Source organism: Monocercomonoides exilis, assembly GCF_001643675.1.
Source record: "Monocercomonoides exilis strain PA203 chromosome Unknown scaffold15-1837935, whole genome shotgun sequence".
Taxonomy (NCBI): Eukaryota; Preaxostyla; order Oxymonadida; family Polymastigidae; genus Monocercomonoides; species Monocercomonoides exilis.
The window spans coordinates 1,209,255-1,227,188 of NW_027150560.1; the positions used below are offsets into that span (position 1 = coordinate 1,209,255).

The following is a 17,934-nucleotide window of genomic DNA, read 5'->3' on the forward strand; positions in this document are numbered from 1 at the left end:
ATCATCAACCATCCATCGTTAATTATCAACAACTAATCATTATCACAATTCAACCTTCTTCCTCTTCCTCTTCCTCTTCCTCTTCCTCTTCCTCTTCCTCTTCTCATTTCTCTCTCTTTCTCTCTCCTTCTTCTTTCCTCTCCTTCCCCTCTTCACCCCTCCCTCCTCCTCTCCCCCTCAAAACTCAATCTCAATGTCCATCTCCGGCGCCTTCGCCTTAAACTTTAGCGCTGCCTCTTCCACTTTCACCACCCTATCCACAATCCTGATCACATACCTCAGCCCAATCGCTGTGTCTGGCACGCCATAAATGCTCGCCGTCTCCTTCCAGCTCCAATTCTTCCCTACCCCTCCACTCCCTATCTGCTTCACGGGCACTTGCCATGTCTCCATCGTTATCACATACTCTCCATCGGGACCACTGCTGCGAGCAGGGAAGGGGATGCCGGTGGAGGAGACAGGAGGAGGAAGAAGAGAAGAAGAAGAAGAAGAAGAAGAAGAAGAAGAAGAGGAAGGAGGAGGAGAAATGGAAGAAACAGAAGAAGAAGAAGAAGATGATGATGAACATCCATTCATTTCTGACATCATCATCATCTTCTCCTCCCCTTCCTTCTTCCTCGTAATCCTCATTTTCCTCACAATATTCGACCGGAAGCAGAGGCGGAACGGTGTGCAAAGCGAGTCTTCCGCAAAGCGATCATCAGGAGGCGGGCACATCATCCGAATGATCAAAGTCTTTCTGCCGTATTGGAAGTGGAAGAGGGCAGAACGAGGGGAAAATTCGAAGGAATCGAAAGTGACTGTCTCGATGTGCACTTGATCGGATCCCGTGGATGGAGGGGAGATGGAGGGAGGGAGGTGGGTGGATTTGGAAGAGGAGGAGGAGGAGGAGGAGGAGGAGGAGGAAGAGGAGGAGGAAGAGGAGGAGGAAGAGGAATAAGATGGTTGAGAAGAAGATGATGAATAATTTGAAGGAAAAGAAGAAGTCGAAAGCTGTTCCATTCCCCCAAACAAACCTGTTTGTTCTTTCATTTGTTTTTCTCTTTCTCTTTCTCTCTCCTTCTCCTTCTCCTTCTCCTTCTCTTTTTCCTCTCTCTCTTTCTCCTTCTGCATTTGCAGCTGAGCCATCCACCTTTGTTGCATTGATGCTTGCGGAGTGACTGAGAAAGAGAAAGTGGAAGAAGAAGAAGAAGATAATGATGGTAATGAAGATAATGATGAAGGAGGAGGGTAATAAAATGATTGATTTGGTAAAAAGAGAGAGGAAGAGGAAGAAGAGGAGGAAGAAGAAGCTGACGATGATAAAGATGGAGGTAATGATATAGGCAAAGGAAAAGTTGAAGATAAAGAAGAAGAAGAAGGCAGAGAAGAAGAAGGATAGAGAAAAGGAAGATAAGGAAGTGTTGTGTTATTTGGAAGACGAACAATATTTGGGAATGGAAGGCTGTTCTTCAATAAACCTTCTTTTTCTTGTTTTGGAATGGAATTTGAGGAAGGCATTGAAAAAGAGGTTGATTGGGAAGAAGAAGAAGAAGAGGAGGAGGAGGAGGAGGAAGTAGTTTGATTAGTTTTATTCGATTCAGAATTCATTTGTGAATCATATGTGTTATTTTTAATACCTTCATCATCAGAAGAGGAAGAAGAAACTTGTACAGAAGGAGCTAGTGATGTCATAGAAGGCATTTGTGTTATTCCACCCACAGATGACAACAAGGAAGGGAACTTGAAAGAAGGCAGCGATTCTGAGAGAGACTTATTTGGGAGGTTAAGACTATTACTGCTACTGTTACTATTACTATTACTATTATTAACTTTGTTATTAAGACTATCATTCATATTGCTATTTAAACTGTTCTTGTTTATATTCACATCACTCATATTCGCATTCGAATTAGAATTCATATTTGCGTTATCACTATTATGGTTATTATAGTTAGAGCTCATATTTGGAGAAGAAGAAGCAGAAAGAGAAGAAAGAGAAGAAAGAAAAGAATCAGCTGGTGAAAATGGAGAAGAAGCAGGCGATTGCTCACAACTGGAAAGAGAAGAAGAAAGAGGGAAATCTGCTTTGAGAAGAGGAGAAATTGAAGAAGAAGAAGAAGAAGAGGAAGAAGAAGAAGAAGAAGAAGAAGAAGAAGAAGAAGAAGAAGAAGAAGAAGAAGAAGAAAAAGAAGAAGATGGTGAAGGAAGAGGAGAAGAAGAAAAAGAAGAAGAGGAAAGAGAAGAAAGAGAAGGAGATTTAACCGCAGTTGAAGTGTAAGAGGAAGAAAGAGGGGAAGGGTTAGGGGGATGGCTGAAAGGAGGGATGAAAAACGAATGAGGAACAGCTGGATTGAAGAGAGAGGAAGGAAGAGAAGAAGAGGAGGAAGTTGAAGAAGTTGAAAATGATAAAGGAGAAGAAGAGGAAGAAGCAGTAGAAGACATAGAAGAAGATAGAGGAGGTGAAGCATCAGCCATTTGAGAAGAAGAAGAAGAAGAAGAAGAAGAAGGTGACATGAATGAAGAAGGGGATAATGTCATAGAAATAGGGAAAGAAGAATTCATAGAAGAAGACAAAGAAGAAGAAGAAGAAGACATAGATGAAGATAAATGCATTTGTGAAGGCATCGACATTGAGAGAGAGGAAGGAGAAGAATTATAACCACCACTGCTTATATTACTGCCACTGTTATTACTGTTATCATTTGCAGACAGAAAGAGAGGGGTAGAATTTGCTGAATACAGACTGAACTGCGGATTTTGCTCGTATGCCGGCAAAGAAGAACAAGAAGACAGCAGTTGCTCTGCTCTTCTGATGTTATCAGCAGTTGAATGAGCATGTGGTGCATTGTCTGTTATTTCTTGTTGTGAATACGGATTTTCTTGGTTGGATAACAAAATTGAGGAGGAGGAGGAGGAAGAAGAAGAAGATGATGACGAATAACTGTTTCCTCCTTCGCTTGAAGGGTACATCATCATCATCGAAATCATCATGTTCATATTCATATTCATTCCCATAGAACTATCACTGAAGAGAGGGCTGGAGGGATCGAGGGAAGAGAAAGAAGGTTGGAAAGAATATTGATTGGAATTTTGTAGGTGGAGAGGAGGAGAAGGAAAAGAAGAAGAAGAAGAGGAAGAAGAGGAAGAAGAGGAAGAAGAGGAAGAGGATGAGGAGGAAGAAGAAAAAGAAGAAAGAGGTAAGTTGAAAGAGCCGTCTAATGAAGAGAAATCTGTGTGTGTGGAGAAGAGGAAAGCGGAAGAGTCAGAGAAATCAGTGGGTTGTAGAAGGGAAGGGGAAGGGGAAAGAGAAGAAGAAGAAGAGGAAGAGGAGGAAGAAGAAGAAGAAGAAGAGGATAATGAAATGGAAGATGAAGATGAAGAAGAAGAGGAGGAAGAAGAAGAGGAAGAAGAAGAAGGATAAGATGAAGTGGGGCCGAGGATGGTAGAGATGGATTGATCGCTGAATGTGAAAGGAGGATAAGACAAAGACGAGGAATCAGAGCCAAATGGAGCAGAAGTCATGTCCAATGAAGGAGATATGGCTGGAGTGTAGAACATGTTGTGGTCGAAGGAGGAGATGCCTGAGAGAGAAGAAGAGGAAGAAGAAGAAGAAGAAGAGGAGGAGGAGGATAAAGAGGAAGAGGAAGAGGAAGAAGATGAGGAAGAAGGAGATGGAAATGATGATGATGATATGGAAGATGAAGTGGCTGAAGAAGCTTGTTGTAAGTTCTTTGAATCATTTGCATTTGGAACATTTTGATTTGAAATGTCTGATCGAAAAGAAGTGCTCACTTCAGAAGAAGAAGAAGTCGACGGAAATGAAGAAGCACTTTTTGATAGCATTGCTGAAGATGAAGATGAAGATGAAGACGAAGGAGAAGATTGATTTTGCATTGATTGAGTCAAAGAAAAGAGCGCATTTGTTTGCTTGACGCCTTCAAGTTTTCCCGAAGAATCAGATGATTTTTTTATATCAGGTGATATTAAATCTTTCGTGTCCACAACAGATTCTCCTTTGATAGCCCGTAACTGCAATGACTGATGTGTCATTGGATTAATTTGTCCAAAGGATTCAGCCGATGCAATGTTTGAGGAGTTTGCTTGAGCAGGACTCGACGAAGATGATGATATTTGAGAAGATGGCAATGGTGGAAGAGAATATACTCCACTGTTTTGTCCTGTGCTCATCGGAGGCGAATCTGGTGGAGGAGGTGAAGGAGGTGGAGAAGCTTCGACAAAATCGTCTCGTATGTCTGCATTATTATTCTGTTCAGGTGTGAATGCACCATCTTCTTTTGATTGTGAAGGAGTCAAATCAAGAGAAGATGGAGGTGTTGGAGAGCTCTCTCTTTCACGTGCAGAAGGGTAAACAGGAACTTCAGATCTGAAACTTAAGAAAGAAGTTGAACCAATACTTGATGAATCAAATGTATTAAAAACGCTTTTTTTAAAATGAAAGCTATTCAAAGAATTGCTCAGCGCCTCCATATCACTTGTTTCAGTTGAAGTATCCCAAGCTCTTTGATTTCGAGGAAAGAATAGGGCTGACGATCCAGAGGATTGTGAAATTGCATCATATTGGTTATATTCAAAAGGAGATCTAGCGGAGTTTGTTGGAAATAAATATGAAGAAGCTGCAGTTGGATCTAGTTAAATAAAAAATTGATTTTCATAAAATTATTATTTTATACTCAGAAATTCAAACCATTTTGATAAAAAACTGTAGGATTCGACGGTTGACTAAAATGAATTGCAATAAATTAACACATATATTGTAAAAAATAAATGCAGCAATTGAAATTATTTATGCATATCAAAATCGGCAAATATTATTATTTTCAAAATAAAACTTTGTTGCATACGGTTCATTGAAATGTTGTTGATATGTCATGGCTCCGTTCTGCTCTGTGGAACTGTAAAGTCGAGTCATAGTCCAAAGAAAGAAAATGAATATTTAGAAAAGATAATTATATTTCTTTAACCATTATTTACAGAAAACAAAAACTTATCTTAAAAAAAAGCCACAGCAAAAACAATAATCTTCATCATCTTTTATTTTCACTCTATGTTTCAATTATCGTTTGCTCTTTCAAAATAAACCAGTTTATTATCACATTCTCTGACAGCTAAAAAGATAAAAATTCTTACAAAAAATAAAAAACTAAGAAAGCAAGAAAATGTAAAAAATTCAACTGCTTCCCTATCGATATAACGTTGAACATGCATACAGTTATAAGAATTAACACACTTGCAAAAAAGTTTACTAAGAACAAGTTAGTTACAATTAAACAAACAAAACAATTTCAACAAAGTTTGTAAGACTAATTTGAGCATAAAGATAGTTTTTGTTGGGCAGCAGATGCATTATACAGACCATCTGCGCAATTTCGTTCTTGAATTTTATTGATTTCATCTTGCTTGGCCTGCTGATAAACTGATGAAATCATTGAGAAATTTGGATGTGATGCAAAAGAAACGCACATTGATGATTGGTGATTCAAAACAGAATGCATCAACGAAGGAGCAGACGAAGGTACATAATCGTGGCTATTTGAACAATTCAGCGAGGAGATGTCAGATTGGTCGGAGTTTGGGCATGAAATATAAGTTGAAGAAATAGAAACCAAAGAAGAGGAAAAAGACTGCGAAGAATCATCAGAATACGTTGGAGTTGATGTCAAAGAAGAGGAAAGAGACGAAGTCATCAGTGAGCTTGCCATAAGAGGTGCTGCTGCTTGTCTTGTTTGCTTTGCAGAGCGCACAGAGCAATCAACAGGAGAAGCAGCAGACGGCAGGAGAAGTGGCGAATTGTGGGATGATGTGGTGATTGTGGTAGTGGTTGTAATTGTTGGTGTGATGGAATCAGGAGTGATGGATGTAGTCGAAATTGACAAAGAAGAAGAAGAGGAGGAGGACGATGAAGAAGAAACAGCAGTAGAAGAAGTTGATGGTAATGCAGATGATGGTGATGAAACAGAAGAGATAGATTGGGATGTGAGTGTCTGTGTAGATGTGATTGGCAGAGCCGCTGCGGAAGAAGAAGACGATATCATAGTAAAAGATGAAGAATTAGTATTCACGTCTTCTACTGTCGGTACTGGAGCTGGTGCTGTCTTTATGACTTCTTGTGAAACATGATGCGGAGACGGTGAATTCAAAATGTGCAATGTTTGGATTGATTGAGGAAGAAGATCGCGATTCGATCCATTCTTTGAATGTCTGTTATGCATCAACGTTATTTCAAATCCGAGGGATTCCATGTGCTTTGTGAGAAAAGATTCCTCTTTCGTGATCTCGACGAGATCCTTGAAAACCACATCTATCTCTTCAGAGCGAATAAAAAGAGAAAAATCAAGCGTAGCCATCAACTCTTGCTCCATCATATTGAACTTTAATGAAATTGAAAATATTCGATCATTATTGAAAACACATAAAAAACTCTCTTCAAAAACCTCTGAAATTGGGAAGAACTTCCCTCCAATTGTTATCCAATCTTTGTTCTTATATGTAACATCATCCAAAAGCTTTGAAGCAATTGTGACACTCACCAAATAAAGGCGATGAGCGTTGAGCCAGCAAAACGGCAGCCAAGGCTTTGTCATGACGAGTCTGCGGATGTAGACCAGAGCACAGAATAAATTCACATCACTGATTCTTGATATCTTTTGAATGCCTGAAATCCATGTTTCCAACGGCACTTTTGTAACTGGGTTTTGTAGATTACTTCCTTCAGCTCCCAACGTGTAGGGCTTCATCCTTAATATTTTTGTTAATAGTTCATTTGAAAAAATAATAAATTAAATCAAAAAGGCAAACCACGAACGAAGAAGTGTAGCAATTGCACAATGAAATTGCGATGAAATGAGTTTTTCTTGTTTTTTAGATGTTGAAGAAGACTGCGATGATTTTTCTCTTTTTTCATGAATCTGATGTGTTCTTTGCATGCTCAAATTGTTTCTGGTGAAAGCCGATGTGAATTGACTGCTGTAACTCCGGAACATCTTGAGTCTACAGAATTGACATGTTGCAACATTTGTAAACCAAGTCCAATGATACGAAAAAGAATCATAATTACTAATGACGGGTTTTATTTGTCAACAAAAAAATTATGCTAAGGATCAAGAAATGGAAAAAAAATATCACAGATGAAATGAAATCTTCTAAAAGATGAAGACATAATATGGAACACATTATTTGAAGTGAGTATATCCATTATAGGTATTCCAGCAAGGGCTAAACAAAAATTTAACTCCATCCTAAAATAAATAAATAAATAATTGAAAAAAAGGCAAAATTAAAAGAAAAAAGAAAATTGTTTCAAAAGAAGAAACGAAAAATCGAATATGATTTTACCATTACATTTATTCAATTTAACTGAAATAAAGAGAAAATCAAACCCTTATGCAAAGGATAACTGTGTACCAAAATTCAACATGAGGAAGCATCATTATTCCACGTCTACGATAAAAGCATCCCTGTGAAATAAAACGGTGTAATATTGTTTAAAATTTCAACACAACTAAATAAATTGGATAAAAGAGAAAATCAAACATTCACCACGATCCCAATTAATATATATAAAACAGAAACTCCAACAACAATAATACATCCAATGGAACCCCAAGAAAGAACAGAGCTCACCGGACATCCCTTTGGAGAATACCAGTCTATTACGAATGAACTTGAACTTTAAAATAATTCAAATTTGAAATTGTTGAAAAATGAAAAATATATTAGACCTAAAAAAATTATTAAAATACCAACCTTGAAGCTAAATTCATCTTTTCGCTTTTTGAGCATCGCAATCGAATTGTGAAATATCCAGAACGAACATAATCACTTGAATCTGAATTTTCAACATAAACTTCGAAAAAGACTTTTGATTGAATTAAAAATTTCAAACATTGGAAAATTATTCCGCCTCTGTCTTTAATGAGTGCAGTTGTGACCTTGTTTTGATCTGCAAAAGGAAAACAATACATGTTTCTGTATCCGACAGCAATAAAATCTTTAGCATCGCAGTATTCAAGATGCTTACAACTTACAGGCCGCCTGAAATTGAAATAAATATCGTAAAAGGTACTATTCAGGCGATAATAATCGTCACTGAAAATTCGTCAATTGTGATAAAATAAATAAATATTGCATGCTACAAACCCTTCTTTTGCAAGGCCTGTAAAATCAAAGTTTTGGTTTTGAAAAGTGAAGATTTCACGACCTTCAACAAAGAAGAAAAATAGATATGTAAAAATTATCATTTTTGTTCCCATATTACTTTTATGAAGTTCAAAAAAAGGAAATTACTTCAATAATTTTCTTGAATAGCAGCTGAAACTTAAAATAATAAAGTTTGAATAACAAAGAAAATGAGTTGCTTTGAAAGTCAAAAAAAAAAAGTGCTTGGTAAAAAACTTATTAACAATAACATAAAACTGAAAAACTGAATTTTTTCTGGAAAAAGCAGGTGATATTTATTCTAAAATCTTAGATTTCTTTAAGAATTCCAAGATCTCACGAGCACAATCATCAACAATGTTGTTTGTAACTTCTAAGTCAAAGAATTGAGGCATAGGAGCAAGCTCTCCTTCAGCATTTTTCAAGCGAATGGCCAAAGATTCCTCAGTTTCTGTGCCTCTTTCAGTTAGTCTCCTCCTCTATTGGGGGGAAAAAAATGTTATTAAAGAAAGAAAGAAAAGAAAAGAAAAATAATTCATGAAAAATTGAAGTTCATAAATAAATTAATTAGAAAATAAAAAAAATAGATAAAAGTTGTCTAATTGCAACAGTTGTGAGTGAATTGTTCAAAATGAAACAATTCATCATCAAGCATCAACAAATATTAAAATAACAATTTATAATTCAGAGGACAGAATATAAACAAACCAATTCATCTTTATCTACACTTATCCTTATAAATGCAGGCTTAATCGAATCCTTCCTCTCTTTTATCTGCCGGCATCCGCATATGTCAATATCCATGATGCATATCTTCTTCTGCTCCTCTGTCACTCTCCTCACAGCCTCAACAGACGAGCCATAGTAATTGCCATGAACAGCTGCATGCTCCAAAAACAGTCCCTCTGAAACCATCTTGTCATATTCGTCTTGCTCCACAAAATGATACGCCACTCCATTCTCTTCACCCGGGCGAGGCTTCCGTGTCGTGTGTGACACACTGAAGCCAAAGGAGTCTGGATATTGCGCTATCATCGCTTTGATGACTGTTGATTTGCCAACACCCTTTTAAATAGAAGTTGAAGATGATCGAATAAATATTGAGGTGTACATCATAATTTTAATATAAATAAAAAGATAAAATAAAATTTGTAATTTATGAAATATGAAATTGCTTCAAGAAAAACTATTAACAAACCGAAGGGCCAGCAATCACGACTATTTTCGAGAAAGTTCCCTGATTCTCCGTTTCAGATGAAGAAGTGGAAGATGAAGATGAAGGAGTAGAGGAAGAGGAAGAGGAAGAGGTGCTTTGTTCACCAGCTAATTTATTTGCTGGCTGTGAAGTGGATGATGGTTTAACAGCTGCACTTTTTGATTTTGGAGATGCAGCTGATTTTGAAGGAGAAGCAACTTTTCCTGTCGTCGAAGCTGCTTTTGACTTGGAAGCTGCTTTGGGCGTTGACGCAGCTTTGGCAGGAGACGAAGCACTTGAACGTGCAGGCGCTGAGCTTCTGTGAGTTGCTGTTGATACGGTTGATGTTGTTTTTGCCAAAGGCTTTTTGGGAGACGTTGAAACGGAATGAGGCTTTGGCTGCGGAGAAGATTTCGAGGAATCAACAGATTTTTGTGAGACCGTTGACTTTGTGTGTGATAGCTCTTTTTGTTGAGGGGCTGTTTTTTGATTTGCAGCCGGTTTAGTTTGAGTTTCTTGTTTTGAATGTGGAGATGTGCTTTGATGATGTGGTTGATTGGAAGCAGATACAGAAGAAGATGCACTAGAAAGAGGATGTGGCTTTGATTCCTTTTTAGGAGATGCAGCATGAGGAGTTACGGTGGATGCATGTTTTGGAGAAGCAGTCTCAGACGAATGAGCTTGATTACTCGGAGGAGCAGAGCCATCACGAGGCACCTTTTGTTCTCTTTTAATTGGCTCTGCATGAAGAGGAATTGGCTTTGGAGTGAAAGAATTTTTTGCGTTATATTGACGTCGTGGAACACGTTTTGCATAAGGGGACGATGCCAACTTTTCATCAATATCTTTCTTTGTTTTTGGCTTTGCATGAGGTTCCTCTGGAGTTTCTTCTTTTGCCTCTTCTTTGGTTGTCTCTTCATTAGCTTGTTCAGAAGGAATTTCTTGAACATCTTGTTTCTCACTTTCAACATTTTCTGGAAGCTTTTCGTCTACCACTTGCTGTTCATCGGTTGTTTCTTGTTTTTCTTCTTCCATGGACAATCTCAAAAAAAATGTTATCTTTTTCGAAAGTCCCGAAATAGAAGAAAAACAGTTAATTATGGCCCATTAGTTATCATTAATTGAATTCTCTCATTTTTAAGAATATCAATAATCGAATTTTCGCTAAAAATACAATATATTATTCAAAAGGAAAGTCACACTACTTATATTGTTAAAAGTATCCTTCTTAGCACGAAGTATCAAGAACAAAAATAAAAAGTTTATAAATTGTTCAGCAAATGCTTAAAAATGAAATAAAAATTTAAAAATCAGAAGAAAATAAAAAGGAGATACAAAAAACAAATGTCTACACATTTACACAATACAAAGGTTTAATTCATTTCTATTCCTCACAATTCTATTTCATCTGAGAGCGAGAGAGAAGGAGATGCTGAGCGATGATTCCTTTGGAGAAGTTGTCTTCGATGAGCCTATAAATATTATGGAGATTATTAAAAAGCAAGGGGAAAAGCATATAGTTAATAAATAATATTCACAAGAAATAACGAAATGATAATAATAAAATTATATTTTATTAAAAAAATGAATTTCTTTCATTGTTATTAATTGCATACCTCAGCCATCCTCTTTGCTCTTTCCCTGTGCATCGAATATTCCTTCTTCCTCTTCTCCTTCTCCCTCGAAGACACGACCTCGCCCAGTGACGCGTACCTCCTGTTTGTTATCTCCCTCATCTCCCTCCGCGTCACCACTGCCCTTTCTCCTCTGGCAAGCCTGTCAATCAGAGCAGCTGGAACAGACGAAGGAGAACTAACAGGAGTCGATGAACGAACTCTGAGTAATGAATCTGAAGGCGAAGAGGTCGCAGCGTGTGTGAGACGACGCGGCTGTTGAGACTGTTGTGGATATTGCTGTTGTTGCAGTGGGAATGTGGATGTTCGTGAAAGAGAACGCAAGCTGGGCGAGTTGGGCGAACGTGGAGTGGAGAAGTCTGCAATGAACTGCTGTGAGGGAGAAGGAGAAGAAGAAGGAGACGATGGAAAGCGGTGCAGTGGTAGAGGAGGCTTGCCGGAAGGAGGATAACGAGGCCTTTGAGGAAACTCTGGAGATTCGCAGCTGTTTTGGTATTCCTCTTTCTCCTCTTGCCTTTCATTTCTCCTGAGTTTTTCGTTCTCTTTGGCTTTCAGACTTACTCTTTCTCTCTGCTCTCTCAATTGTGCCTCTTTCTTCCTCCTTTCTTCCTCTCGCTGCATCAAACGCTCCAACCTCCTGCGCTGATGCGGAAGAAGATCGTCTCTTTCGATCCAGGATGTGCCTGAAGAAGGAGCATCTGTGTTAAAACGAGTGAGCTCATGGGATGAAACAGAAGAGGAAGAAGAAGATGATGATGAAGAAAAGGACGAAGAGGAAGAAGGAGATGAAGGTGATGTTGAGGATGAGGAAGAAGAAAAATCCATTGGACTTTCGTGAAGCTGAGAGGACAATTGAGGAGGGGATGTTGAAATGCGCGAAAGAGAGTGCGGTGAATACTGCGAAGGTGTTTGAAATGAAGAGGAATAAGTAGAAGAAGAGGAAGACGAAGACGAAGACGAAAAAGAGGAGGAAGAGGAAGAAGAAGATGATTCAGAAGACGAAGTGTGTTGAATCGGAGGCTGAGTGAATGGCACAAGAGTACTTAGCGATTGTGAGCGTGGCTCCTTAAAAAGAGAAGACCAAGTATAATCAGAAGTAGATGATGAAGAGGAAGAGGAAGAAGATGGAGAAGGAGAAGGAGCAAGTGCCTGAGGTTGCTCACTTTCAGTGCTCACTTCCCAGGCAAGTGGACGTCGGCTTTCCCTTTCAGCCAAATTGCTTGAAAATAGGTTTGATTGACTAAGGTAATTCTTTGCTTGCTCTTTTGAAGAGCTTTTTGAAGGAGAATCATCAGTAATACTCTGTTTTTTGGTATCAAAGGCACTTTCAGTTGCAAAAGGCAGCTGTTTTCTATTTGATGAATTGTATCCAATTGGCTCGTCTTCTTCAAACACAAATGCATCGTTCAAGCCATTCTCTTCATTTGCTTTCTCTCTCCTTTCACTTTTGAGCAAGTCAAACGCACTTTCATCATTCGCTTTATTCATTTTTGGTGAATCCATATGGGATTTCTCTTGTTTTTCTTTACCATTTTCTCTGTGGGAATTTTGAGGGTTTTTGAAATTTCCATTCAGAGAAGCTTTGTATTCTCTTTGCACGTTCTCAGCTTTCTCAATTTTGGCTTCTTCGTTTTTCTTTTGCTTTGCTCTTTCCTTTTGGATTCCATGCTTATACCCACCACCATTACTTCCAATATCATCATCTTCTTCATTATATTCATCTTCTTTTCCTTTCTCCTCCACTTCATCATCATCTTCTTCTTCCTCACCTTCTTCTTTCCCATCATCAGAATTACCCGAATCCTCCAAAAAGTTAAGTTCGATCTTCAGCCGCTCAATCAGCTCCAGAATTTTCATCTTTTTTGCTTCTTCTGAACGCTTGTTGTTCTTTGGTGAACGTCTTTTTTCATTTGAAATGCTTTCCTTTTCATTCTTCTTGTCTGGCGAGTCTGTTTTCATCTGCTCTTTCTGATTGCTCTGTTGTTGCTTTGTCTTGTTTGTAGAAATATATTCCATTTTCGCTTCTTTTCCCTCATCTTTTCCTCCTTCCACTTCTCTTCCCTTTTCTCTTTCAATTATCTCATTCTCTTTCGATTTGTCAAGGTTAATTTTTCCGTTCTGCTCAACAACAGGAATTTCAATACTATCTTTTGCTTCTTCTTCCTCTTCGTATTTCAGAAGAGGCATCGACAGCAGCGGAGCCTGCCTCAAATACGACTGATATGCTTCTTCTGTCTTGTTCCCTTGTCCATTTACCTTTGGAGAAGAAGAAGAAGAATCAAAAGCTTCTCTTTCATTCAGAGCGAGAATTGAAGGTGTTGTCAAAGGAATGGAAGAATTTTGCACAAATCGATTGAAAAGTGCAGATTGGCTGTCTGAACCAAACGAATGCTTCGCAAGAACAGCCGGCGAAGGAGACGGAGAATTATGAGGAGGCGCATAAAGTGCATGTGGAGTGCTGAACTGTGGAGAAGGGAAAGAAGATGTCATCTTCATCTGATGTTTTGTGTCTGTCAGAGGAGTGCTTGCTGTTTGAATTGGATGAGAAGAGAACTTATTTCGACCTTCTTTGGGGGATGAAACGAATTCAGCTTCTTTGTTCTCTTCTGCTTCCCCAACAATTGTATGCACAAAGAAATCATCTTTGCTCATTTCTCTCTCATTTCGTTCATCAATCCCACTTTCCACTGCTTCTGAATTTCTTTTCTTTTCATCTGTCTCTTCTCTCTCTGCGTATTCTCTCTCTTTCCATCTTCCTCTCATACTTCTTCCTCTTTCCTCCACTCGCCTCGCACTCTCCTTTTCGCTTCTCTCCTCTTTTCCTTTTTTGTGTTTCTTCTCTCTTCTCTGCTCGTTCCCAAGCAAATCCTCGTCAATCGAAGGCGAGCGCTTCGGAGACAAAGAATGGAACATTCTCATCCTGGGCGAGGGCGACGAGGAAGGCGGCGACGAAGCAAAAGGATGTGTTGGCAGCAGAAATGGATGCAAAGGCTGAGGAGGAGGAGGAGGTGTGCTGAAGAGATTGGGCAATTTGGATGTTTTGAAATGTGAATGAGGTGAGGTGAATGAGGAAGAAGAAGATGATGAGGATGAGGATGATGAAGATGAGGATGATGAGGATGATGAGGATGAGGAGGAGGAGGTTAAAGGAGAAGAATTCAATGAAGCAGGAGATAGAATAGAGGGAGATACAAGAGGAACAGAAGGTGCATGAGAAGAAGATGCTTTAGTGCCCGTCTCATTTGCTTTATTTGGTGATCTGAAAAATTGTTTGGTTTTATTTTCAGAATAAGAAGAATGTGATGGAGGAGGAGAAGGAGAAGAAGAATCTTTAATGGTATTCTTATTCGAATCAGATTCATTAGCAAAGTTGTGAGTGCTCTCTGAATGTAATGGAGGAGTGATTGTCAGCAACCGATCGATGTCTTTCAGCTCTTCTGCATCTGAGTTTATCTCATCGTCTGAGCTGTCTTCTTCTTGCCTCTCATCTCCTTCATCCTCATCCTTCTCATCATTGCCATAATTATTGCCATCACTACCTTCTTCTTCCTCTTCCTCTTCCTCATAGTTGATAATATTCAGTTTGTTTTCATTTTCTGCTTCAAATTGAATTTCCATTTCCTCTTTTGCTTCAGAATCTTTTTTGCTATCAAACTGACCAAATGATTCTGCGATGTTCTCTTCATATTCTTTTTCTTCCATTGCTTGATACGTTTTCTGAATATCTTCACTTTTCCCTTTGATGTTCCGTCGAAACACGCTTTTTCGCTCATCGTGATTCATTTCACTGCCAGTCGGAGCAGAAATATCAATTTCATCAGTTTTCTCATTGTTATCCTCCTCCTCCCCCTCCTCATAATCATCATTGTTATTACTAACTTCATCATTGTTATCATTATCCTGAGCACTTTCAATTTGATAAACAGAGCTTCCTCTCTCAAAACAACAATTTTTCCCTTCTTTCTCTTCTTCTGCTGTGTTTTCATCGCCAAAAAGGATTTCTCTCAAGACTTCATCGTCTATTTCGTTGTCTCTGTGATTTCGAAACAGCTCAACAGAAGAAAGTGTGAAGTCAAACTTCTTTTCCTCTCCTTCTTTTTCCTTCGGTGAGCTGCCCAATTCAAACGACCCATTATCCGTTCTCGTTTTGGCTTTATTTGTTTTGGTTTCAAATTTTTGGTCTTCAATTTTTTTTTCATTGTTTTTTGTTCTTTTGTCTTTTTGACTCTTTTCTGCATTCAACCTCGTCTTTGAATGTGGAGATGAAATCTGCAAACCCTTCTCATTATCTTTTTCTTCTCTTTTTGTGTTTATTTTCTTCGATCCTTTCTTTGGCAATGAAAATGACTCTTGCGAATCAAATGGTCCTTTAGTTTCTTTTGTCTTGATAAGTAATGATGATACTGAAGAAGAAGGAGAAGAAGTAGAAGGAGAAGAAGGCGATTCTATTGCTTTATGTTGAGAATACCGCTTTACCAGTTTTATTGAAGGGGGTGACTGAACCGGCAGCGGAGCAGCTGATGTTTTTTCCACAGGCAAAGAAGACTGTAGCACCTGTTCAGATGATGCTGAATGGAAATTCTCCTTTGGATTGAGTTCATCGTGTGAGGCATGTGAATAACGAGACGGAATAACAGAAGTGCGGAACATGCTTTTTGATTGCTCAACGGAAGGATCTGCTTTAGCGCTGAAGAATGACTCGACTGCTGCTTTTTGAACTGAATGCTCGCTGAAGCTGTTTCTTGAAGAGCCTTCTTTTGATGAGACAGCAAAGGAAGGCAAAGAAGAGGAAGAGGATGTTGGAGAAGATGGAGATAAAGCTACAGTGGAATGTGAGGGAGACGAATATGAATAAGGAGAATTAAGCGATCTATTTCTGATTGATGATGATGATGAAGTTGATGTCGAGAACGATGATGATGACGATGAAGTGTTTGACTTCGCGGTCTTCTTTTCAAGTGGGAGATGACAAGCAACCTTCTGTTCAATTCCCAGTCTTATTTCGTCTTTGTGCTGCTCACTCTCTTTCTCTTTTGGCATCCCATTCTGTTTGCCTGGGCAGATACCTGCACAAACAGTTTCTAACGTAGGCGAATGTGCAAATGAATATTTGTCCTTTTCAGATGCATTCATTTTCTTCTGAATTTGTGGCTTACTCTCAAAACTTGCCATGTTGTTTGCCAAAACAGTGGAATTGTTTCGAGAAGAGCGAGAATTTGAAGAAGTTGGCGAAGAATAAGAAGAAAGAGGCGGAGAAGGCAGTGATGTTGTTAAGTTATGCATGGATGATTTTCGAGTTTGTGGAAACAAATGCGCTTGTGAAATTGCCGGTGATGTTGAAGAAGTTGAATTTCTCTGTTTTTTTTTTCGAATCTGTTCGATCATTTCATAATCGTCATAACTCATTTCCAATGGCAAATGACTCATAGATGGAGAAGGCATGTTGACTTTGAACTGTTTCAAAGGTTTAGCTGTCTTTGAAATTGTTTGATCCAATTCATTGAATCTAATAAAAAATCAAGATTTGAATTTCAATAAAGCAAAACATTGCAAATAATACTTTTCATTTTGGTAAGAGAAATGACCATGAGTCGCCGGTGCAGGGTATTGCTCATTCTTAAAAGATTCACTGCTGGGAGATGCATACTTTCTGTCTTTTTCTTTTTTTAATAGACTTCCAATGAGAGCTTTTTCATCGAATGATCTTTGCTTTTCATCTCTCATCGTTGACAATCGCATCTGCCAAGCTGGTGCATCTTTCCTTTCATTTTCATCTTGCTCATCAATTCTCTGAAATTAAATTTATTTTTGAAAATTAGCAAGTTTCATTAAATAGATGAATTCGATTTCCATTTCAAGTTCATGAAAATATAAAAAGATCAATTATTAACGTTTGATGATTTCGCAAAAATAAATTTTAAATATTCAAAAAATGGATTATCGAAAGAAAAATTGTTAAATAAAACCCAAACAATTGTTTCTCGTTCAGTAGTTTTCGATGAATTTTTAGTTGCAAAACAACCGTCACGTACTTTTGAGTGTGAAGTTGTACGATGCATTTCAAGCCAATTTTAACGCACAACTATAAAAGAAATGTGTAATTACAAGTTAATCAAATAGAACAGTTTGCAGAAACATAGCATTTAAAACACAACAGGAAATGAGAAATGCATGCACACTTAATAAATGGTAACAAACGCTACGCTTCTCAGAAAGAACAGATGACTGGCTATTCACCAAAATTGAAAATTTCAATGATGAAAAATTTTGCAATGGGTAAAGCTCAAAATGAAAATCGTTTATTTCAAGAGCAGCAAGTACGCAAAAACAATGTTAGCCAGATTTTGTGTTACTCATAATTTTCTTACAACACTTTTCGGAAGAATTTACTTGAAAACTGCTTGATGGAACAATTGAATGACAATATTGATTCTTGCCTTGAATTCTGCCCACAAATTTCAAATTGACATAACGTGTTAAAAACCAACACAGAAAAGATACATGTCTTTGTGCATCGAGTTGTTGTATTGATTTAATCGTTTATTCAGCGAACACTTGGACAAAGCAATAATATCAAGAGAGTTGAACTTCTTTTTGAAAGATCAGACGCTCACACCTTTCATTTGCATGGGTACCCAAAAGGAAAGTTGTGCCTACACTCACGGCAGCTATAACTATTGATGCTACAAATTGTGAACAAAAGGATTTTTATCAAAAATAAATCCATGAAATGAAAAAAGATATTGAGATGTCTTCATGAACTTTCGCAATAATGAAAATTACTCTTGAATATTTATTTGAATTTCTGAAAAATATCAGCAAAATCTGTTCATAATGTTTTTCACGAATTGATTGCATGTGAGTTTGACTGGAGCAAAAGAATGTCAGCATCAGAGAACGAGGACATGATATAATTGCAAAAAGTTTCAAATAGATTCGAGCAATCTT

The 17,934-nt window shown here is 38.1% G+C and overlaps 4 protein-coding genes across 4 annotated transcripts; all 4 read right to left on the bottom strand.

Moving 5' to 3' along the window:
• Window positions 1-177: 177 nt before the first annotated feature.
• On the bottom strand, window positions 178-4,912 carry MONOS_1030 (uncharacterized protein; the record flags this gene model as incomplete). The annotated part of the gene is made up of 4 exons (XM_067862740.1): window positions 178-815; window positions 1,017-4,628; window positions 4,688-4,722; window positions 4,845-4,912. The coding sequence occupies 4 exons, from the start codon at window positions 4,910-4,912 to the stop codon at window positions 178-180; spliced, it is 4,353 nt and encodes a 1,450-aa protein (XP_067730051.1).
• A 26-nt stretch (window positions 4,913-4,938) lies between these two features.
• On the bottom strand, window positions 4,939-6,977 carry MONOS_1031 (putative Cyclin). The gene is made up of 3 exons (XM_067862751.1): window positions 6,799-6,977; window positions 6,435-6,738; window positions 4,939-6,371 (listed from the first exon to the last, which is right to left on the bottom strand). The coding sequence occupies exons 1-3, from the start codon at window positions 6,924-6,926 to the stop codon at window positions 5,304-5,306; spliced, it is 1,500 nt and encodes a 499-aa protein (XP_067730052.1). The 5' UTR covers window positions 6,927-6,977; the 3' UTR covers window positions 4,939-5,303.
• A 1,247-nt stretch (window positions 6,978-8,224) lies between these two features.
• MONOS_1032 (Guanylate kinase) lies at window positions 8,225-10,453 on the bottom strand. The gene is made up of 3 exons (XM_067862761.1): window positions 9,356-10,453; window positions 8,866-9,222; window positions 8,225-8,636 (listed from the first exon to the last, which is right to left on the bottom strand). Exons 1-3 carry the CDS (start codon window positions 10,385-10,387, stop codon window positions 8,454-8,456), a joined length of 1,572 nt encoding a protein of 523 aa, XP_067730053.1. The 5' UTR covers window positions 10,388-10,453; the 3' UTR covers window positions 8,225-8,453.
• An 85-nt stretch (window positions 10,454-10,538) lies between these two features.
• Window positions 10,539-16,725, bottom strand: MONOS_1033 (uncharacterized protein; the record flags this gene model as incomplete). Its single annotated transcript, XM_067862772.1, has 3 exons — window positions 10,539-10,824; window positions 10,969-16,492; window positions 16,547-16,725. The coding sequence occupies 3 exons, from the start codon at window positions 16,723-16,725 to the stop codon at window positions 10,744-10,746; spliced, it is 5,784 nt and encodes a 1,927-aa protein (XP_067730054.1). The 3' UTR covers window positions 10,539-10,743.
• Window positions 16,726-17,934: the final 1,209 nt, after the last annotated feature.